The sequence below is a fragment of the Halichoerus grypus genome, chromosome 5 (genome assembly GCF_964656455.1).
Source record: "Halichoerus grypus chromosome 5, mHalGry1.hap1.1, whole genome shotgun sequence".
In the NCBI taxonomy this organism is placed as follows: domain Eukaryota; kingdom Metazoa; phylum Chordata; class Mammalia; order Carnivora; family Phocidae; genus Halichoerus; species Halichoerus grypus.
This window is the reverse complement of record NC_135716.1, coordinates 95,610,320-95,633,238: the sequence shown is the minus strand read 5'-3', so window position 1 is coordinate 95,633,238 and position 22,919 is coordinate 95,610,320. Positions and strand designations below refer to the sequence as shown.

The 22,919-nt window shown below is 50.2% G+C and overlaps 1 protein-coding gene and 1 long non-coding RNA gene across 3 annotated transcripts; one reads left to right on the top strand and one right to left on the bottom strand.

Moving 5' to 3' along the window:
* Window positions 1-279: 279 nt before the first annotated feature.
* ADORA3 (adenosine A3 receptor) lies at window positions 280-16,726 on the bottom strand. 2 transcript variants are annotated; one of them, XM_036103675.1, is made up of 6 exons: window positions 15,042-16,726; window positions 6,808-6,917; window positions 4,944-5,291; window positions 3,384-3,450; window positions 2,608-2,708; window positions 280-571 (listed from the first exon to the last, which is right to left on the bottom strand). In XM_036103675.1, the coding sequence occupies exons 1-6, from the start codon at window positions 15,389-15,391 to the stop codon at window positions 501-503; spliced, it is 1,047 nt and encodes a 348-aa protein (XP_035959568.1). In that variant the 5' UTR covers window positions 15,392-16,726; the 3' UTR covers window positions 280-500. The 2 variants fall into 2 exon arrangements, with proteins under 2 accessions (XP_035959568.1, XP_035959567.1); XM_036103674.2 differs by lacking the exons at window positions 280-571; window positions 2,608-2,708; window positions 3,384-3,450; window positions 4,944-5,291; window positions 6,808-6,917 and adding an exon at window positions 12,198-13,299.
* LOC144381886 (uncharacterized) lies at window positions 5,287-8,254 on the top strand. Its single transcript, XR_013447988.1, has 2 exons — window positions 5,287-5,972; window positions 6,624-8,254. It is a non-coding gene; the product is annotated as an uncharacterized LOC144381886 (long non-coding RNA).
* Window positions 16,727-22,919: the final 6,193 nt, after the last annotated feature.

The following is a 22,919-nucleotide window of genomic DNA, read 5'->3' as shown; positions in this document are numbered from 1 at the left end:
TCGATTTGTGCTTCTGGATTTGACTGAATATTTCACTCACCCACCTTGGTTTCTCACTGATCCAGAGCAGCATCCATTCAGTCTGGGGACAGTGTCCCATAGAGGACAATCTTTTCACCCAGAAAACCTAAGACCTGCTGGTTTGGCCTATATCCCTTGCTTTGGCAGGACAGCAGGTAATACCAAGGCAGAAATAAATATTGCAATATTGTACTTGAAACTTTTCCGGAAATACATTCTCCAGGGATATCCCAGAAGTTAGTCATACCAGAGAGTCCATTCAACACCAATCAGGAATTTATTGGCGAACCAAGGAAACACAAGTGATCTCCTGGCCCCCTGACCCAGATTCTGCCCCTCTTCTTCACTTGCTACTGCTGTTCTCAGCTAGCTGCAAGTGATCGCTGGCAAGTCAGAGGTCCTGCAGAATACCTGAGAGGTCACAATCATGACGACTCTACTGCAGCATCACTTAATTTATAAACTAAATAAATCTTCAGTCACATCTGTTCAGGATGAGCCATTTTCTGTGGAGTCAGGACACGTGAGGAGGGCTTCAGTGACTTGTCTACTTTGTGGGGAATAGAAAAAGGAAATCGAATTGAGATCTGTTGCCTAACTCCGCTGCGTGTTTCTGCAGCAGAAGTTGCAAACTCTCTCATGGTGGCTTTATGGGGACTAAACACCACAGCTTGTTTTCAAGACAGAAATCAGCTGTCATTACTTGAAAGCTCATCGGTCAGTCAGTAGGGAAGCTTGGTACATGGGGTTTGCATTCACCTCTCACCAAGCTTTGGTGATTTAACGCCACTGGACCCCTGCAGAGCCCAGGAACGTCAAAGCCAGAAGGGTCTTTGATTCCAGCTGCCATGTTCCAATTGCTTGAGTGTAAGGAAGTAGGCCACGGCTAACACAGGTCGCACAACTCCTTGCTCAAAAGGAATAGGGTTGGATTCCCTTGCCTCAACTTCCACAACACCATGTGCCTTTCCTGTAGAGTACTTATGCTATCTGACAATTTTTTATCTGTGTGATAGTTCGTCTCCCTCCCACTCTACATTATAAGTGCTATGAAGCCAGATGCCATTTCTTTTGCTCGTCTTTGTATCCCCAGCATCTAGCATGGTCCTTGTGCATTGAAAGAAGAGTGAATGTATGAATAAAAACTCCTGGGGAATATGAGAATGGGGTCCTCAATGTATAGAGAAGAAAATAGGCCCAGAGAAGTGAAAAGTTACCCAAGATCATGCCTTAAAGAAGTGACAATATGTTTTGCAAACACCTACAGTATGATTGTGTCTCGAAGGGAGGGGTCTTGGGCACAACTGAGAAAGATGTTGCTTCGTCTACATTCCCCACCTCCACCAGTTCCCAAAGCTCTTAGAGGACAAAAGGGAGCCACGACTTTGATTTCTTAGGGCTCCTGCTCTGCCATGGGGCCAAATTATCACAGGGAGAGTATGAAACCTCACAGCCTTAGCTTTGAATTCCAGATTCTTCTGGCTCTACCCTGTGTTTCAGAAGCAGGTGCTTCCAGGTGTGTGTGTGTGTGTGTGTGTGTGTGTGTGCGCGCGTGCATGTGCACGTGCTCATGTTTTCTCTCATTCTCTGAAACGTTGTTTTTCTGCACTTCCAGACCCAGAGGAGGGGGGCGTCTGTTCATAACTATGTCTATAGTCTCTCTGTTGCCCAACATACTTCTGTGGCTTCTGAGCATAAAAAGAAAAACAAAAAGCTCTGCTGGCCAAACAGTGGCGCTTGTATGTGGTGTTCTTTCTACCTTGTGTCCTCTTGAGAGGTTAGCAGAACCACCACATGGTGCTCTTGAGGATTTTGGTTTCTCTGATGCTGCCCTAAAGGAAAGGTGAACAAAAATAAAAGAGAGAAAGAGAGAGAGAGAGAAAGGAAAGGTGGGCAGATCCACATAGTCCCCGCTGAAAAAATTCCTATTCTCTTTAGGAAGGGGGAATCTCTAAAGATCAGGTAACTGTAGAGCCCAGGGCCCAGGAAGAGCCAAGGAGGGAACTTACCAGAGGTGTGGGATCATAGAAGAAGCTTGACTGGTTTTCTGGCTTCTAGCAAGGTTTTTACCTGTAATCACCCAAAGGCAGAAGGAGGCACAAAGCTTAAGGGCCCTTCCTCTGGTGGCTGAAGACCAGGACTGAGACCCATGGGCCTGTCCTCTTCCACTCCTGGCCCTTCTCAAGGAGACTTTTTTATGTCTGCTTACCTAGGGGCCCCAGATGTCTTTTGACAGTCCCTCCAGGTGAACAAAAAGTTTCAAGCAAAGAGTAAATCTACCTCCCAAAGTTTGTGTGCTGGGGAGGCAGATGGTCTTCCACACACTGGAACCTACAGTGTGGTTGTCTCAAGGCCTCCCTCCTCCCTAGTCTACACATACTCCCACTTACCAAGGCCACCATGCTCTCTCTGTCACCTCTCATGGGGCCTTGGTCACCATGAAGCAGAATCTCCTCCAGCCCATGGGCTGGTTGCATTGGCCTCCATGGGTCCAGGCAACAAGAGGAGGGTCACATTCACTCATTTGAAAGCTACTCCTTGGTCCCTTTCATTTTCCCTAATTCCCACTGCCCAGTGGCTACTTACCCCTTCTATTCCTTTGACTTCTCCTTCTTTTGGACAAATGACTGATTATAGTGATGATCCCCAAGCCTGTGATCAGTATGCAGATGATGAGAATGGACATCCTGGAAGGAGTCACAGACAGAGACTTCATGTGGCTCGAATTCAGTTCTCTAGTCAGGATCCCTTTTCCTGGGATCTGCCCCACCCCCCCCCACCCAGTTCCAGTAGCTCCTGGCCACCGTGTCCCTTCAAAGTGCTCCTGTCCCCCAGCCCAAGACTGAATGGACTTGGGCTGGTGGGTAGACCAAGCGGGGCTGAGCCCCTTCCTCAGAGACTAACACAGACTTGGAGCAGGAAGATCCAGTGCTCAGACTGGCTGGTTTCTTGAACAGGGGAGACATAAGCTCAGGAGCTAGAAACGGCCAAAATGAAAAGAAGAGAGCAGTGCAGAGAGAAAGGCAGCAAGCACACACGAGAGCAGCAGATTAGAGACTGAGAAAAAGTCCCAAAGACACTCTGGACCATTTCTGAGGGCACCATGTCCCGCCCTTGGCGTGTGAGACATTGCTCTCTCCTTAGGACGGGTCTTCCTTTTTAGTTAAAATACTGAGAAGACATTTTTTTTTTTTTTTTTTTTTGCTGCTTACATCCAAGAGTCTTAAACTATAATCTTCTGAAAGAAACCACATGGTCACATTGAAGATCCATAGTTCAGGTGGAGAAGTGGCAGGTGCAAATCAATTGCCACGCTGTGTCACCCTTGCCCGCCTCACCCCCCAAAGCCGGTTTGTCCTCACCTGGAGTGATTGGCCTTGTGGACCACTCTGGAAGCCCGGCAGTTTCTGGTCTTGTTGCCTGATAGGTCTGCATCAGAAAGGATTTGCTGAGAGTCCAGTGAGCTGGTCCCCAAGCCTGCCCTTGCCTTCTGCATCTCTGAGTCTCTGGCTGTCATTCCCTCAACCCTCAGAGACTGAGTGTTCCAGACAAATGCTGGGCCAAGGGTGCCTTGCATGGGGCAGAGGGCAGAGGGAACAAGTAAGGGCTGAAATCCAGCCCACACTCTGCTGGCCAAGCCATACTCCCTGTCACTGGGCTCCATGCACCTGGAGGCAGGACCCCCTTTCCAGATTTGCCCAAAAGCCCTGTGTGGACTAGAAGTGGCCCATGGTTAGAGAGTCCCAGGCTGAAGGCTCTAGGAGGGGACACCAGAGGCACAAGAGGGCCAGTCCAATCCTTAAGGCATGAGCCAATAGGTGACATCATTGTCACACTGTGCTCCTGACAGCCACCAAAACCCAGTGGGAGAACCTCTGCCATGGCCACCTACATTGCCTTCTCTAACAAATCTAGCTGGGGAGGAGTGGGGGCTTAAACTAAGGAGCACATTTAGGTGAGACCTCTTTCATCCCGAGCCTAAAACTATATAGTAGAAACACACTAGGTGTGAAGGATGTCACCCATTCAATAAGATGCTTGCTAAACAAATGACTCGTTGCTCAAGTGTGAGCAAGACTCTCTTTCCAGAACCAGGAGGCTTCCTAGGGCTTCCCTTAAGTTCTTGGTTTGTTTTCCTACCGGCATTGTGCTCTGGACTATGATAGAAAGACCATCCCTCCTAGAAATGGAAACAACTGAGAAGGCACAGAAGGAAAAAAGAGAAAGGTTAGTGCTTTCCATAAGCTCTTTGCCTGAGACAGAGGCTTTCTGATTTAAAAAGAGGTTTTGGGCATTTGACAGAAGAATTTTGGTGAGCATCTGGAGAACTCAGCCCTGGCCCAAAAGAGCAGTTGACTGGCTTAGATAGACCTCCCCCTACAGCCTCCAGTCCAACCTACACCCACCCAGCAGCCTCCGGGTGTAAACTGCACTCCTGACCCGTTTGGCCATGATCTTCACCCCATTTCTGGGGTGCTCATCCAGGCACCTGGGTCATTTTTTATAGCCTCACTCACCTCTCAAGAAATGGATCTTCAAGCTTCTAGACCTACAAGGCTGGCTACGGAGCACAGACGTGTGATAACAACCTCAGAGCCTTTCCTGGCCAGCAACACGAAGCCCTCCCACCTGTTAGCCGCCATGAGCCTCTCCCAAATCCCATGAGCCAGATTGCTGTGAGGGAAGGAAGGTTCCAAGAGTACCCTGGAGCCCATACACACACCCTCCTCTTCCCCGAATTCCAAGTTAGTCCCCAGCCATCAGCAACCACCCTACTTTGAAGGGAAGGAGTGACCAGGTCACCCCAAAGAACCTAGGGGGAGCCTGATGTGGTGCTCCCTGGTCTCAGCGAGGATTTACCACACCAATGAACATGAACGACTGTGGGTTACCCCTGACTGGACCCCTGACAGACTCCTTACCTTTCCCAGACCAAAAATCACTGGCGAGGCCTCCTCTGTTGTCAGTCACAACCAGCTTTGTAGAATCCATGTCATCCCTGGCAAAGTCCCGCTGGATGCCGCACCAGTACCAGCCCGCATCCTCCTTGGTCAGGCAGGACACAGTGATGATGAGCTGGCTTCCTGTGTCCCTCAGGGCCACGCGGTCAGTACTGTTGGGTGTGAAGGCAATGATGGTGCAGTAGTCCCGGAAGTAGCCTCGGCACCAGTATTTGGGGTGGTCCTTATAGTGGGTATTGTAGCTGCAGTTAGCGGAAGCCGTGTCCAGCACAAAGCTTTCCTTGACCTTTTCGTCCATGACCATGGCATCTGTCAAAACACACATGGGCATGCGTCCACGTGTACACACACACACGCCATCGTTCCTTTAAACACATCGCAGCTCCTGCCATCCTCGAGAAAAAATCAGTTAAAGCACAGGAAGCCGAGTTTTTTTATTTTGCCTGTTTTGGGTTAGCGACTATTAGGGGCCACATAGGGTCCCCCTAAAATTCATATGTTGAGGTGTTAGCCTCCAGTACCTCAGAATGTGACTGTATTTGGGGATTGAGCCTTTAAAGAGGTAATTAAGTTACAGTGAGGTCATTAGAAAGGGCCTAATGCCACCAGACTGGTGTCCTTATGAAAAAGGAGCTTAAGATCAGACGACAGGATCTTAAGCTCCTTCAGAGCTTAAGAAGAAGGCCATGCAGAGAGGCCTCAGCAGAAACCAAACCTGCCCATACCTCGTTCTTGGACTTCCAGCCTCCAGAAATGTGAAGAAATAAATCTCCGTCATTCAAGCCAGCCAGTCCGTGGTGTTGGTTCCAGCAGGCCTAACCAGCTACTACCACAACCCTGGACAAGTCTTGTGCCCTGGCCCGAGGACCCCCTCTGCACGAATATAGGTGGCCTCCCACCACTGCTTGGCAGGGGGCTTGAAGAGTCCGAGGCTTAACTGTGAGCAGATCCTCTGCCCCTACCCCCACTCTACTGAGGCCCCTTCAAAAGGTGAGAAGGTTTGGAGGCTTCTGCTGGCTGCATAGGGCTGAGAACAGAGGGAGTCAGGTTCTGCTCTTAGGAGCTAAGAACTTTCCATTTCCTCCGTACAAGGCCTGCAGAGGCAGCTCCATCATCTCAGGATATTGCGTAGTGAGGAAGTCATGCACACCACGTGCCCCTTGACTGTGGCTGGGGAAGTATCTGAACAAGGAGCAGAGAGGGGGGCAGCAGGGGCCCCCCTGTCTCTCAGCTTTCCAGAGGTGGGCTAGGTCCCTGCAAACGCTGCCTAGGACCAGCCTGCATGGCAGGCTCGCACCCCCATATGAATTGATACGACTTCATGTTTTGTTCTCCTAACAACCCCACAAGGAAGACGGGGTGATGCTTAGTCTAGAAGCCTGGGCGCTGACCCAGGGAGAGACACAGCAGCTGTCAAGGTCACCAGGCCAGTCCCCGGGGTCTCATCTCTGGGCTGGGGCACAGGCAGACAGCAGAAAGTCCCGGCCTTGTCCATCTGCACAAACACTTTTGGGGGAGAATGGGGAGGGGAGGAGAGCTTATGCTGAGAGAGTCCAGAGCCTACGTTTTAGCTGAGGCTTTCAAATTCCTCGCAACCCTCTTTTTAAACATTTTTTTCTCCCCTCACTACCCTCTTATCAGAGCTAAGAACTAGGATGAGTTTGGACAGGATCTCTTGTCTCCTCCCTTTATTTTCCTATCCCACTCCTGCAGTGGTTCGAGCAACAGAACCGGCATTCCAAGTAGGAGAGGAGAAGGAAATGCAAGGAAATGCAAGGTGTCTGGGAAGTTTGGAGGCTGGAGATGTTCCTTCCCCATGTCTTACCTGAAAAGACAGTCAAGAAGAGCAGAATGAAGAACCCCATGACTGGAAGGAAGTGAACAACCTTCAACTGGAATGATAAACCATGCCCAGGGGTCCCAGGAATCCTGGATCTGTTTAAGGGAAACCGAGATCTTTGAGCTTCAGCTGGTTTTATCCTGTTTGAAGAGACCAGGGCAAAGGGAAGAACCAGTCAATCCAAGCAGTGCTGCTATGTATAGCTATCCAGGTTGTGCACTGCACAAGCGTACCTCATCAGAGGGATGCCATTTGTGGAAATAAACTTATTTATGTAATAATATAGGCAACTGAAAAAACTGTGGGCTTCCTGGCACTCCCAAAACAGCAGTGGAGATTCCCCCTTGGATAAATGCACCCTGGTGCACCAAAGCCTTGTACCCACTCAGAAGAGCATAAGCACACACACCAGTGCCAACACATACCCAGGTGTGCAACTGTGCCTGTCCTGCCCATGGGCCAGGTGAGTGCTAACTTCCCTGACTCCCAAGTGGACACTGAAGCCTCCCCCGGGGAATGGAGTCGGGGGGGAAGCACGAAGCTGTTAGGAGCAGATGCGCCTGGCATCTGGAGCATGAGTGGTGTACATGTGGGTGTTTGGGTGTCGGCAGTCAGGGCTGCTGCGCCCAGACCTCTTGAGAGCTTCTAGGGGCAGAGCTGGGACAAATCAAGGAGATCTGTCCATGCATCGAGAGAAGCTTCTCTTAGTTCTTATTGGGACTCGTGGCCTGACAGCTGATTTTGAAAGTCTGAATTACAGAAGCACCCCTCCGGTGAATCTAGGCTGAACACTACTTATCACCCCCCAGAGTTAGCCCTCCCCATCAAGGGCCAGACGTGGATGAGTGTCCAGGTTGTTCAGCAATGTCCTCTTGTGGGGGAGAGGGCCTGTCTCTCATTCCCACGCGGTCAGCATGTGGGCCAGCTGCGGACCTGCTTCCCACGCCTGTTCTACCTGTGCCTCATTGACTTCTCCTCATCAAACCTCTGCGAGTTCAACAAATAAATCACAAGGTGGAGAAAAAGGGGGGGAGGGGAAGGGAAGAAGGAAGGAGGAATCTATCGATTAAAAGGGGCTTAGGAGAAATAATGACAAATTGCAACATATGGAACTTATTTGGATCCTGACCAAAGATCTAGACAGTGACTAGATAGTCAATGATGTTAAGAAATTATTAAGTTTTTTTCAGATGTGATAATGACATTGTCAAGAACCAGTTTCTGTCTGAGGGGTGCCTGGGTGGCAGTCGGTTGAGCGTCGGACTCTTGGTTTCGGCTCAGGTCATGATCTCAGGGTCGTGAGATCGAGCCCCGCGTGGGGCTCCACACTCAGTGTGGAGTCTGCTTGAGATTCTTTCCCCCTCCCTCTACCTGCCTCCTGGTCCCTCTCTCTCTCTCTCTCAAATAAATAAATAAAATCTTTTTTAAAAGATTGGTGGAATTATGAGTTCCTTTTTAAAAAAATTATAAAATCAATAAAAATAACCGGCCTCGAAGATGGCTCCTGGCATTCATGTTATTGTGCAATCCCCTTCAAAACTGAATTTGGGCTGGCCTGTGTGATCAGGAAAATCAATAAATACTGGGGCGCCTGGGTGACTCAGTTGGTTGGGCACCCAGCTCTTGATTTTGGCTCGGGTCATGGTCTCAGGGTGCTGGCATTGAACCCTGCATCAGGCTCCATGCTCAGTGCAAAGTCTACTTGTCCCTCTCCCTCCTTCCTCTCACTTGCTCTCTCTCTCTCTCTCAAATAATAAATAAAATCATTTTTAAAAAAAGAAAAATTAATAAAAATTACATAACAATTGATAATTCATATAGATATTGTGGTTGTATTTTTAAAAATCAGTTCTTATCTCTGAGAAAGCTACCTCCAAACGGACACTGGGAATGGCTCAGAGATAGTGCTGTGAAACCAAAGAAAGTAGCAGCCAAAGGAGAAATGGATTGGGCACAGATATCAGTAAAGTGCCCAAGACATGAAAAGTAACATTCTAAAGCAAATGAGAGGCCCAGAGTTACAGAGAATGAACCATGTGTCTACTAGCATTCTGAGTATTTGTTGGTGCTCTTAGTTCTGCTGCTGTCTCATCAGGGTAGAATTAATTTTCACTCCTTAGATGTACAACTTAAGAAGATGAGTGGGTAATAACAATAAGCCAATTGATCATTTAAAAAATACCTTTCATAAAAAAAAAAAACCAAAATGTTTGCAGATGAAGTAATTTGATATCCAAAATTTCAAGGTAATCAGGGTGGGGCGGGTGGGTAGGGACATTAATGGAACAACATTGGCTGTAATTTGATCATTACTAAAGCAGGATAACAGCTATCTGAGGGGTCATTATTCTGGCTTCTTCACTTTGGTGTGCCTGAAGTTTTCCATCATAAATAGTAAAAAACAAAAAAACAAAACGAAATTCAGGTATGATGAGGTTCCGTTTTAGGAAATTGCCCAAGTTCACACAGCTAGGACAACACGATGACCTGATGCTAAATCTTCCACAATAGTACTCTTCCTTCTACAGTAGTAACAACACGGCGAAAGCATAGAGACGTTAGACTTCACAAGGGGATGTGACATACACCATGTCATCTGAGCGGTCGGGGCAATAGACAGCTGTTTCCCCATGCCCAGCATACCCAGTATGGCCTCTAAGGGCAGAGTGTCTCTAGAAAATGTGCATCTGGTTGTAAAAAACTGAATGTACCCATGGGCAATGGCCAGACCATCTATAAAAATAGACCTCTGGACAGAACTTCTGGCCCAGGAAACCAGCGTCTTATCTCCAGTAACTGGCCGGAGAAGCCAGCCTGCTAGAGGTCAGATTTGTAGGACATCAGACCCTGGTCTCTAGCAAAAGTCCAGAACGCCAAACGATAATCCCTGTGACAATCAACCCGAAGTAGCTAGTAAAAACTGACCGCTCCCCAAATTTTTGTCCTGCTTCCACCTTGGGGCCAACCAAAGAAAGCCGAATATGCTCTCCTAACCAATCACACGGGCTGCCCCACTTGTGTGAGCCTGCCCACAGCTTCCCCAGGCCACCAGCCTCCAGCCAGGGTGCAGCGAAGCCTCCCTGTTACCACCAGAGAGCTGGCCCACTCCACGGCCGCCTGTAGTCTCTGTCAAAATACGAGTGGCAGTGACTGACTCTCTTGCTATTGCAAGCTTGGGGGTGGCCTTTGCTTATTCTCGCTTGGTCTTCATTTACCCACAGTTGACTTGATTAAAAAAAAAATTAGGTATATACACCCAGCTACTCAACATCTACCTTCGTTCCAGCGAATTCGTAGGGAGAAGGAGGAAGCAAACCTCAGTATTGTCTGCGTAGTCTTTCTACGTTATTCCTTGAGAACAAAAAACCGACGGCCACCCTCAGCTGTCCAGCTGAAGGGAACGAGCCAGGAGATGGGCTCGTCTCGAGGAGGCTCCAGCAATGCTAATCTCTGAACCTGAAACCAGGGTGGAGCTCGCCATTTCTACCCCTGCTCCTCACCAGTGATTCTTATTTCATCTTTTCTCAGTCCACTCCGAAAGGTATTCTCACTTTAAGGGCTTCCTCCGGGCCTGTGAAACATCTTAGCCCAGGATGTTCCCATTTGACCAAAACAAAATAAAATATAAAAAAAAAAAAATACAACTCCCTGCAAACCCTCAGTGGGTTTGCTAAGCAGTGGTCTTCAGAAAGAAAGAGAGAGAGAAGGGGTAGGGTGAGGAGAAAAAGAGAAGAGAGGGAAAAAAAGTTTTTTCTGAGACTGAGAGACTACAGCTCATCTTATGACACCAAATGACACAGGACAGACTGCTGCTTTGTTTTGAGAAGTGGTCCCTTTAACGCAAGTTTCCCTAAAAAGCAGGTGCTAAGTGTCGCTACAACAAACACTAGAGATTGTAAACTAAGAAATGCCTCTGTTTGGGACTGAAAACTAACCAGCACTTCCCTCAAGGGTCCAACTGGGCAAAGGCAGCTTCTGGGGAAAAGCATGCACAAGGGTCACCAGAAGCCACACAGTAAACCCAGGGCATCGTCCTGAGGAGCATTTTAACAAAGCACAAAAATTAATTGATGGGTTGGGGGAAAGCCCTAAATCAAACAAGGGGATGCCATGAAGGGAAAAAATTGTGGTTTGGGGGGCGGTGCTGGGATTTTTAGAGAACAAAGATCCCCAAATGTTGAAGGGGAGACTGACAAGATGAAGGTAACCTCCCACACTTCCAGGGACAATGGAGGCGGGTCCTAGTCATTCACCTTTAAGATACGATTGTGAGCTGCGCAGGGAAGTGGGTGGGTCGGCGACCAACTCAGTTTGGCATTAGTAGCAAAGTAGATATAAGTCTTTAAACTTTCCAGACAGTGTTCATTCTTCCTGGGGTGACAGGGCTTCTCGAGAAGTGAGGACCTTTACTGAGATGAAATGTTAACTAGATAAATATGGTTATTGGGCTCTGGCCTAAGATTGCCGTCAGGATAAACTTTCAGAACCAGCTAAGAATTAATGTTAAAAAAAAATCTTAAGTACACTTATTCTCTTTGAAGTGGTTTAATTGAAAGCCCCATCTTGCTGCTCTCCTCAGGCTTATATACTCATTGTTTGGGGAGAGTCCACAGCTGCAAATTTGGAGAGACCAAACCAGAGATGTCCTCTTGAATCTCCAGAGCCACACACAACATGGGAAGGAGGTGACTGGGACTCTGTCCTCACCTGGTGTCAGGATTAATGAGACATCAGAGATAGTACCTTAAGGCAACCCCCCTCCAAAAACCCAGCAGTTCTCCCAGCATACAAACCATTGTGTGTATCCAGGCATCTGCTAATTGTCCATTAGGTGAACTTGAGAGGTTGAACTTTGGAGAAGTTACAAGTCCCTCTTTGTGTCTGAGAATAGGTGGTGAGGAGCTTGGGTTCTCCCAAAAGGCAGGGCTGAGTTTAAATCCCGGTTTTACACTACTTGTTAACTGTGTGACTATAGACAAGTTACCTAACCTCTCTGTGCCTCTGTTTTCCTTCCGCATAATGGACGGAACAATAATGGTGGCACCTACCTCAGAGACTGTCAGGAGCAGAAGAGCTCATGTATGGAAAGTGCTTAGCGCATATAAAGCACTCCACAAATAATAGCTAACCTGTGTCTCTTTTCTGCCTCTTTTGATCCTTCTCTAACAATTGACAAACAGCTCATCAAGTTGGCAAATGCTCCAATCAGCCCAGGAAAAAGGAGCGGGGTGTTCCAGGGCAAGGGGTGAGGGGCCCAGATTCAAACAGGTGAACGTGGCGTGGTTTCCGGTGGCAAGCAGCTTGAGTGCCAAGAGCAGCCAGCTGGGTCTGTGAGCCCCAAGTGACCCTGACCCTCAGAAAGAGCTACACGACAGTTAGCGGTCATCTTTTATTTACTCAAATACAGTTACAGGTGAACTCAGCAGTTTCAGTCCCCCTTTGTGACACTCTGTTCCTGCCATCTCCCCGGCGTGTGCTGGTGTGGTTCCACAACGGAGTGGAACTGAGTCACCACCACACCCACGTCCAGCGGGATTGGGACCTTTCATCAGTTAAGTCAACGGGGCATCCTTCAGACTGACTTCTCCTCCTGTTTGGGGAGGAGGAACACAGGCAGTAGTAATAGTAAAACATTCTCCTCGAGTCAGGCATGCAGAACATTGAATCAGAGAAGAAAGACAAGAAAACAATTAGATTATAGGACGGGGCTTTAGGGGAGGTACAAGTGGAGGCAGCCAGTCAAATGCTCCCCACCTCAGTAGAAGAAATTAAGGACGTGAAAGCCCCTGGCTCAGGTGGATAGGTCCTCAAGTGTTTACTGATGCTGAATCCGAAGGTCAATGGGGTGAAGAGTCATCTTTTCCAGATAACTACTCAGAAGTCTGATCCGTGCTTGGGTCCAAGGAATCAGAGGACTGGCAGATCATACAGGTTTTGAGGATCAAAAGATAGGTCTCTTTGAACTTCTTTATTTTATAAGCATAGACAATAGGGTTCATCATGGAGTTAGCATGGGAGAGCAGAATGCCCAAGTACAGAAAAATCTGTGACACCTCACCATGAAAGTAGGTGATACAGTTGATGATGGACAAAGGCAGCCAGGACAAAGCAAACAGGAAGAGAACCAGAAACAGAGACTTGGCCGTCTTGAACTCCCGTCCATAAAATGCACCTGTCTCTTTGGAGCTCGAAAAGTTCTGATTGAGTTTGTTCCGGATGACGTAGAATATGTCAAGATAGATGGCGCACATGACAATCAGGGGGATTAAAATCCAAGTGAAGAAGCTGAAGTAGACCATGTAGTCCATCCTCACGACAGAACGGAACTGGCAGGAAAGGAAGGTAACATTTATGTGGTGCTCTGAGGTCCATTTCGTGTTCCAGCCAAACATGGGCGTCAGTCCCACCAGGAACGACACCAGCCAGCAAAGGCCCAGGGCCAACCATATTCTCCTTTGAGTGGTGATCCTCCTGTATCTGTTTGAATGGAAGAGAATGGGTGAGTTCATCTAGGGATTGCTAAAGGAAGGAGCAGGGGCGATGGGGATGGAGAGAGCGGGCATTCCAGCAAACTTCTCGGGGGGACTTTTTTTTTTTTTTTAAGATTTTATTTATTTGCGAGAGAGACAATGAGAGACAGAGAGCATGAGAGGGAGGAGGGTCAGAGGGAGAAGCAGACTCCCTGCCAAGCAGGGAGCCCGATGCGGGACTCGATCCCGGGACTCCAGGATCATGTCCTGAGCCGAAGGCAGTCGCTTAACCAACTGAGCCACCCAGGCGCCCCTCCCACTGGGGGACTTTTTAAAAGAAATATGATGTAGAATGGGTTAGACATATGTTGCCGCTCTCATAGCTCCATTTCCAGCCCGAGAATTCTTTGATTTGTGGAAGGTAAGAGTTTTCTGTGTCTCTTGGGATCGCCTACCCAAGATGATCTTGTTTTGTTCGGCTGCAGGGCCGAAGGCCATGAGTTCGACTCTGCCTCTCCCACACCGCCCTCCACCTGTGCCCGCCCCCGTTTCTCTATTTGCTCTGGCGACCACACTTGGTGTTCGAGTCACAGGGCTGTATGGAGGCGCAGAGGTCATGCTGAAGTGTTTCCAGGACCTCAAACGACTCGTCCAACGAGAGGCACCATTCCTCCTTCTGCCGTCCTTCCTGACAACATCCACACAGGCTACAAGAAGGACACTGATTTTGTTACGTACTGACTGTGTCCTCGGGAGACTGTATCTCAGTTACATCTCACAACAAACTGAAGCTAGTTTTACGACAATCTCCATTCCCTTACCGGTGACTGGGTGAGGGAGGATAACAGTAGTTACAGCCACCATTGAGTGAGCATAGACCGTGCGCAGGCATTTTTCTAAGAGCCTGATATGTGTGACCTATATAATTTTATGAGGAAGTGGCAATTACTGTCCCCACTTTATAGGTAAAAAAAAAAAGAAACAGAGGCAGGTAACCCGGACAAGCTAGAAGTGGCAGAGGTAAAATGGAAACGACGTGAGTCTGAGTTCAGAGTATCTTAACCACTGCAGAAAGACGAGGAACCAAACAGCAGAAGTCACTTGCCCCAGCTCAGATCTCAAGATCTGGCCTTTGAGCCTGGGCTTTTTAGTATCAAAAGCTTGTTTGCAGCTCCCTCCCCATGTCTCTTCCCCAAGACCCGAGAGGAGGAGAGCAAGCCGATTGCCATTCAGGACACCTGGGGAATGAGATGTCTCCATTTGGCGGTCTGTTCTGTTCTGGTCTCATCACATGAAACGTTGCTACTACTTTCAGCAATGGAGAACTTTTTTTGGTCCCCTCCTCAACTTGGAAGAGGAAGCAAAGCTAAAATAACTTTAAAATAACCTCCATCTGCAAAGAACAGAACCGTCCATTTATTTATCTCCTCCTATCCTTCTCTGTCTGCTCCTTATGTTATCCAGTAGGTCTCTATCATTTCTAAAACTCAAGAACATTTTTTACTAATTAAAGATGCATCAAGCTAGAGACGCTAATAAAAAAAATAGTAAATAAAGATGCATCAAGCTTTCATCCTCTTTAGCTGTTCCCCAGTCCCAGCTCAGCATTGTTAAACCCCTCACACACCAAATGGGGCAAAGAAACGTAGTGCCCTCTTTCAAGATCAGAGGCCAGACTGGATGTGTTTTCAGGGAAGAAGCCCCATGTCCCAGGCACCTGCCTCACTGCCCCACTCTGCCCCCTCTTACCTGACTGTGAGTTTGACTCGCAGGTATCGGTCCACAGCAATGGCCAGCAGGGACATGATGGAAGCATGAGTGAAGATCAGCAGCAGGCAGGTCATGAAAAGGCAGTTATAAAAGTTGATGGTGATGCCCAGGCTGATGACAATGGCCAAAGGCATGACGAGCACCCCAACGGCGATGTCAGCCAGGGCCAGGGAGACAATGAAATAGAAGGTGGTGGTCTGCAGGCTGGGGTTCAGCTTGACCACCCAGATAACCAGCACGTTGCCCACTATGGCACAGAGCCCGATAACAATCTCCACGGTGATGTAGGTAACCTTGGCCAACAACAGGGCAGTGCTATTGACAGCCATCTTGCTCTCCCCAAGCGTGCTGACTGGATCCGTGTGGCCCAGGGAGCCTAGCTCTTGCCAGGCATCTCGCTAGAGGTCTAGGTGCAGCAGCAACAGTCGGAAATTCATGACTCGCTCATTCCTTCTCTTCTCTGGTGGGACACTCCCTTGGAGACCCCAGCTTTTCTTAGAGAGAGCCCATCCAGCGGCAGTCACTTTCTGCCCCTTTGCGGGCCACACATCCCTGGGCTCCCGGAAGCGTGAAGGACAGTTCTATGTGGGTTGAATCTGAAAGTGCCGCTTCTCTTAGTTCCCCAGACAGACACGCTCAAGGCCTCTGCCTCCTGCCCCCAGAGGGCCACTCGGGCTCCATCCAGATAAGCAACCCTCTTCAGGGGTGTTTCAGGAAGTGAGATGGGCCAAGAGGAAGCATAGACCAGGAACGCTCAGCAAGAAGATGGAAAGAGCAGGGGAGGGGTGTGAGCGGCATGGAGAAGGCTCAGAATTCATTCATTCGGGCACCGGATGGGAGTGTAGCGCTGCATGGGAGAGCAGTAGAAGCACGGACTCGAATATTCTGGTTTTCTGCTAGCTTAGCAGAAAGATCCCGTGACAAGGAGGCAAATGGGAGCCACAGGGGAACAAGAACTAGATTTTGGCGGCAGCCTTAGCCAGAATTTATGGTTTCTTAGCGCATGCTACAGATTTAATGTTTGTGTCCCCCCCCCAAAAAAAATTTATAGGTTGAGATCTGAGCCTCAAAGTGACAGTATTAAGAGGTGGGGTCTTTGGGAGATGCCTGGGTCATGAGGATGGAGCCATCATGCATGGGATTAGTGTCTCATAAGAGACACCCCACAGAGCTCCTTCACCCCTTCTGCCATTCATGAACCAAGGAGCTGGCTCTCGCCAGACTCCAAATCTGCTGGCACCTTGATCGTGGGCTTCCCAGCCTCCAGAACTGAGAATTTCTGTGACTTATAAGCCACCCAGTCTTTGGTATTCTGTTACAGTAGCCTGAACAGACTAATATAGTGCAAAGCAGCAAGCCCTGAGAATTGAGTGGCATGAGTTGACTCCTGGCCAGGCACAGCTGGGACCCAGCTTTTGCCTCAAAGATCCTTTGCCAAAGGAACAAGCTAAGATCCCCTGCTTAGAAGGGCAAAAAAACACAGCACCTCCCATAAGCACATCTGCTGACTCAACATTTCCCCTCGTCGGCCCCGCACACCCACCGGAGGTCTCACATGCCCTCACCCCAGCAACCATCCAGTGACAAACCTCTTTGAGGGACAACAGGACAACAGGATGACTGGCCAGGCAGAAAGGAGGGAAAGGGTCACAGTCGCACATCATCACATGGCATACCCTCCCACCCCCCCCACCCCCCCGCAGGGAGAGAGGAACCACACTGCTTTCCTGGAAGTTGCTCACCTAGTCTGCAATTTCTGGAAACCAGACACTTACAAGCAATTATGATTTAAGGTCCATGGAGTTCAGATGCGTCTCAGTCCTGCCCAAAGGGGTGATTTAGAGGAAGGGGTGGGGGGACCTGAGCCCGCACCGTGGATTGAAGGGTTTATAATATTTGCCTTAAACACCAACCTATGTACAGCCAAAACTAAAATTCAGCGCTATCAACAGTACCGTTCACGTCCTCGCCAGGGCCCTGGTGAGATGCCTCAGGCTGCCACTTCCATGTCACCCTCTGCTCCCCCACCCTCATCCCCAGCTGGCCCAAGCCTGAATCCCTTGCTCATGCCTTCTAGACTTGCCACTTCTCCCTGGGTGAACCCCCCCAAGACATGAAGGGGCAGCGCTCCCCACCTGCCTCTCTGCCAGCCCGGCGTTTTCCAGTGTTACCTATGCCCACATTCCTGCACCCTGGGAGCTTGAGAAGTTTTGTCAGCCTTCAGCGTGGCTTCTCGTAAAGTTTCTACTGCAACTGCTTTCTTTATCTCTGCTTCGAAGAAGGAAGTCACAGCCATTTCTAGGAGGCTGCGTGCTACCAAGAGAAGTCGCCCTAAAGCAACCGTTAAACCTTGGTGACCCGCTGTAAAAAAAAAAAAAAATGTACCCTCCCCGCCAGCCCCTTGCCACTGGGTAGCACCCAAACAGCCCTATGTGAGAGAGAGACTGTCTGGTGTAGGGACGAGTCGTATTGCCCGGTTGGAGCGAATGGACAGCAATGGAGTGGTTTCCTTAGGGGCTTGGCTGCCCCAGGTCTGCCTCACAGCCTTGCTCCACGTTTGAGAGCTGGTCAGATGACGGGCAGCTCCTGCACTTAGAGAGAGAGATGGGGGCCTCTGTGTGGTTATGGGATGGAAGCTGGGCGAGAGGTAAGGTGGCTGAGGCCAGGAAAGAGCCTGAGCCATGGATCCAGCCACAGGAAGTGGACCGAGGCATTGGGGAACGATTGGACAGCTGGAGCTAGAAACCTGACTGGTGTGCTTGCAGATTCTTACCCCTTTCATCCTCCTTTAGGACACTGGTGAGTCCTTTTGGAACCAGCCCATCTGGGCTGGGTTGGAGACACCAAGGAGAGGGCTTTGTGACCCAGCACCAGTGACAAGAACAGTGTGGTGCGCGCAGGATAGCATGTGAGAGAATAATCCAGGGGGAAAAGAAGAGGCAGGGGCCACACTTGGGACACCTGACCTACTCACCTCTTCCCACCTGGGAATTCTCTGGAAATTTCCTCTCCGTGAACAAGGCAGGCCTGAGCCCATCCTTGCTCAGGGAAGTGATTGGAGGGGTGAGGAGAGAGGTTTCTACAGTTACTTAGCATTTTGGCCTAGGATTGGGCCCTGAGCCAACTTTTCCCTCCAGATGGAGCACCAGAAGGCAGCCTGGAAAAGGAGACAGAGAGGCCAGGGCAGACGGTCATCTTGCTTACACCCCCCCCCCCCACATACACACATGCCACAGCTGCTCTTGGGTAACTTCCCTCATCTCTCACAGAGAGACCACCTCAGCCCCCCCGAGCCATTCCCAATGCAAGTGCCCTCACAGCCTCTGCGTAGCCCTCAGGATCAAGTCCAGCCTCCCTGGAATGGCATATGAGACCGTTCGAGGTGGGGGTCTCCCAGCTTCTGCAGCCTCCTGGTGCCTGGATCTCCCCCTCCCCCCTGAAACCGCAAGCACCACTATGCTTTCACTTCCTTTCCCCTGTGCACCTGGCTCAGAAAGCCCTTCTCCCCGTGCCCACCTAGAACACAAGCGCTTTTCCTTCAAGACTGTTCTCAAACAACACCCCGAAGAGAACTTCCCAGACATCCCCTCCCCGTGCTATGTTTATAAGCCCCCTCCCCTGTTATCTCGCAAGCTCCCGAAACGTAGGGACCTCCACTTTTCATTTCTAGCCCCACCACAATGCCTGGCAGATGGCCGTGCTCAAGTATATTTTTGCTAAATGAATGAATAGGAAAGCACCTCAGTGACCCAGAGGGCATCAGCTTGGCACTGGGTATAGAATACCACTGGGTGTTAATAGCTGGGACCTGTTAAGTACGTTCCTTTATACCATCTAGAGTGCTGAGCATTTTACTTTCATGGTCTTATTCAACGTTCTATGATGAAATAGATACTATAATCACTGCGGAGCAAACTAAGGCTCAGAGAGGTGACGTAATTTGCCCCGAGTGGCACAGCTAGGAAGTGGCAGAGCCCACATTCAATCCCAGGCTCCTGGCTTCAGTAAATGAACGGGCAAGTGAACGACCATGGGCAGCTTTCACAAGTACAAGGCGTCCCTGGACTTGATGTTGCCATATTATCAATTGGACGTCCTAACCCCACACCTGGAAAAGGAAGTGGTGACCAGGACCATGGAAGAGAGCACAAGTACCATGTAGGTGTGGCACTTGCTCTGAATTACAAAGACGTGGAGAAACCAGCAGACCACTTGGTGGGGCCCCATGGGGAGCTCTGGGACAGAAAGAAAATCTTTCATTGGACCAGAGTGCTAAAACTATTTTTTTAATAATAAAATAAATTATAAGGGAGACGTGGCTCAGGGAATTTCCCTCTCTAAAAGAAGGGTTGTGTCTGTTTCAGTTTTACTAAAAGAACCTGGACTCCACAGAGGAGGCAAGGACCAGGGAGGACCCGTCAAGCTGAACCACAGGAAAAGCATCTGGAGTCCTGGGGGGAAAGGCCTCGCCTATCCCAAACCCTGGCCTGACGCACCTGGACACGGCTCAGCCACAGGGAGGCAACCTTTCCCTTGGGATTCTGCTTGATGTCGCAACAGGCTGGCCAGAGAGCCGTTCAGCTGCTCCTTTGCAGCTTCTCAGACAAGCCCGAAAATCTCCAGCAACCACCCTGCACCGACAGCAAGATGCTATGTGGGCAGGAGCCCGGGGTGGGGGAGGGGGAGCCGGGGAACCTTTGGAGACTTAGAAGGGGTCCAGGCAGCTGCTGAGACAGGATGTCGGGCAGGCGGGAGGTGGTGGCTTCTGCCTGGGGCTGGCTCAGACTGCCTGCGCAGTTGCACAAAATCAGCTTGTTCACTTCCTCTGGGCCCCATCACCACTTCCCCAAAACCTTATTATATGTTTACAGAGCTTCATGCTTGCTAGGCAGCAGCATAGGCTTAGAAAGAACGAGATGGCCAAGAAGGTGGCCTCTCCCGGCGCCCCTCCTTTCCCTGCTTTCAGTCAGCCCGCAAGGAGGAGGCTAGGCCCTCCAGAAACCTTCCTCCAGGGGCTGATCTGGAGCCACTGTCCCCAGGGGGCTTCCTACTAGGGCCCCGGTGACTCGGTGACTCAAGCCACATGGGTTCGGCCAAGGAGCCAGGGACTCCTGAGGCCAAAGCCTGAGTTCAGGAGACTCACTCAGAACCAGTGCAAGGGGGAAGGGAGAGTTCAAGGTTCCTTCACTCGGAGCCACAGGAAATCCTGCTCAGCAAAGGGGAACTCCTTGGTTAAACGCCCTACCCGCCAGACGCCCACCGACACCACATGGGTCAGAAGGCCTCCAGGCCCTAATGGAGAGTCCAGAGAAGCGTTCAGTTAACTCTAAACTTTTTTCCAGGTTGTAGGCACCCAGGAAGCAAGGAGATGTTCAAGCTACAAGAGTCTTAGCGGGGTAGAGGCTTCCTGACACCAGCTTCAAGGGCCTGAAAGGCTTATTCCGGAGCCTCTGCTGGGGCTCTATGCTCAGCAGTGACCACCAGGTGGCAGCACATTCCCACAGCTGCTCAGGACACAGGCGGAGGAAAAAACTGAGAAGCCGGGAGCCCTTGGTGGCACCCCCTTCCAGCGCTGTTTAGCCAGTGAGCTCAGATGGGGCAGAACATGAAGGAATTGAGAACTGAGGGCAAGGGAGACAAGGACAGGTTGCCAGCTGTCCCAAGTTCAAGCCGATCCCATGGCATATTTCTGGGCAGCGCTAAATTCAGTCCTCTTGACTCAGGAAGGTTGAGAAGCTGCTCCTACTTTCAGACTTGTGAGTATTCCAATAAAAACAGTATCTGTGTTTTTCTTTAGAGTGTGTGAAGCCGCTCACACGCTCCAGTTCACTCAATTAGCCAAACCACCCCGCGAGGCCCGTATTATTCATCTCGGCTCACAGCAGAAGAAACTGAGGCCCAGAGGTTGGAGGGGTCTGCTCAAGGCCAGAGGCAATGCGGGGAGGGGAGCCCACCACTGGCTTCCTCACTTCAGGGGAGGACAGGGAAGACCGGAAGAGGGCTTGCCGCGTGAGGTCCCACTGGGGTGTTTAGCTGCCCCACGGCCCTGGTGCCTCCTCGGCACCTGCCAAGCTCTGCCCAGTCCTCTCCCTTCCGCGGGCAGTCTTGCCGGCCTGTGCCGGCCAGCCTCCCGCCTTTCAGAGCCTGTGATTTCTCAAAACACCTTGCATGTCTTCACAACTCAGCGCCAGGCCCCTAATCACCCAGGCTGGTCGGGTGTCTCCCCAAATCCCAAAGCGGGGCAGGCCTCCGGAGCCCACTGTAGATCCTGGTGTCGACCCGCACAGCTTTTATCTAAACACCAGAAGGTGCAGGAACGAACGAACTCTGGACAGGACAACCGCTGATCCTAAATGTTTACAGCGGGGCCATATCTTGCCCCCCACCCCGTTTTTCCAACCTTCTACCTAACCCATGTGATGACACTCCATAATGAACTGGGAGCGTAGCGGGAGATTCGTAACCTCTCTCTTCCGCTGCCGTGTGTGTCTTCCCCTCCGACACCTGCCTTTGAGAGAGCACCAACCGTCTCGTAGGTAGGTATTGTTAGATCCATTCCACAGATGAGGGAACAGGCGTGGTGACAAATGAGTGATTTACTCTCAGCAACACAGCCAGTAAATGACACAGCTGGGGCCCAGACCCAAGCCTAGCCTGGCTTCAAAGCCCCAGCTCTTCCCAGTGCACCCCACGAGAACAGTTGCATAGCAATTATGCCGAAACCCAGTTTGTCATTGGAGGCAGACCCTCTTCAGGGCCCTACTGGGTACGTCTTGTGTGCCGGGTGGGGCGAGCTATTCGGGGCAGTGCATTATCTTGTCAGTTGTCTGTTCCCCAGGGCAGCTGAAGATGGTGGTGGTTTGCGGCCCGTGGGGCAGCCGGCTCACCCCTGCGTTCTCTGTGTGCGCTCCTTCATCTAGTCGGTGATCAGACAGCGGCAGACTGTATCACTTTAGTTCCTTGCGAAATGCCTTCCCAGATAAACCTGATCCTCTCTGCTTTTTATTAAAGGTAAATATAGAAAGCTGTCATAGGAAGTACGTCTCAGCATTTCATCACGACTGAGGAGAACGATCTGTTGCCATGTTCCTTATATAAAGTTTCTTGGGATAAATTTCACTGAGGAGTTTAGGGCTAGCGATGAGGTTGTTTTTCTTAATAAACCAGCCTGCTTTGTGTCACTGCTTAGTGGGAGGCTTTGTGTAATCCAGCTTTGCCAGGGCAGCGAAGAGGCTTGGAGCTGGGGTTCTGTCTCAGTGGCCATGCTTTGTGTAGGCTTTCCAGGGCATTTTCAGGCTCCATGTCATCCCTGGGCTCCCGGGGTGTGAGCGACTCCGTCATGCCCTATTCTTTTACTGGGAGCGATCTCCCATCCTTTTTGGAAGTAGGCAAGGTGTAATAAATATGTACAAGTAACATGAGAAGGAGCGCGAGCATTTATTCTGAAGGCAGGTCTGCAAGGTGATTATTCCAGGCTGTTATACAAAGATTCTTGTCAGTCCCTCCCTGACTTTGGGGTGAGGTTCTTTTCCTCAACAAGTGGTCCACAGTCTTATCTTTTTTTAAAGATTTATTTATTTGAGAGAGAGAGAGGGGCAAGAGAGAGAGCACGGGGTGGGGGGGGACAGAGGGAGAGGGAGAAGCAGGCTCCCTGCTGAGCAGGGACCCCCCCCCGATGCGGGGCTCGATCCCAGGACCCTGAGATCATGACCTGAGCTGAAGGCAGACGCTTAACCGACTGAGCCACCCAGGTGTCCCCACAATCGTATTTTGGATGATCACTTTGGGCAAAAGAAAAAAAAAATGATGAGACAGAAAATGCCCCCTGGGGTTAACTGAGCTCTCTGAGGAGAGCTT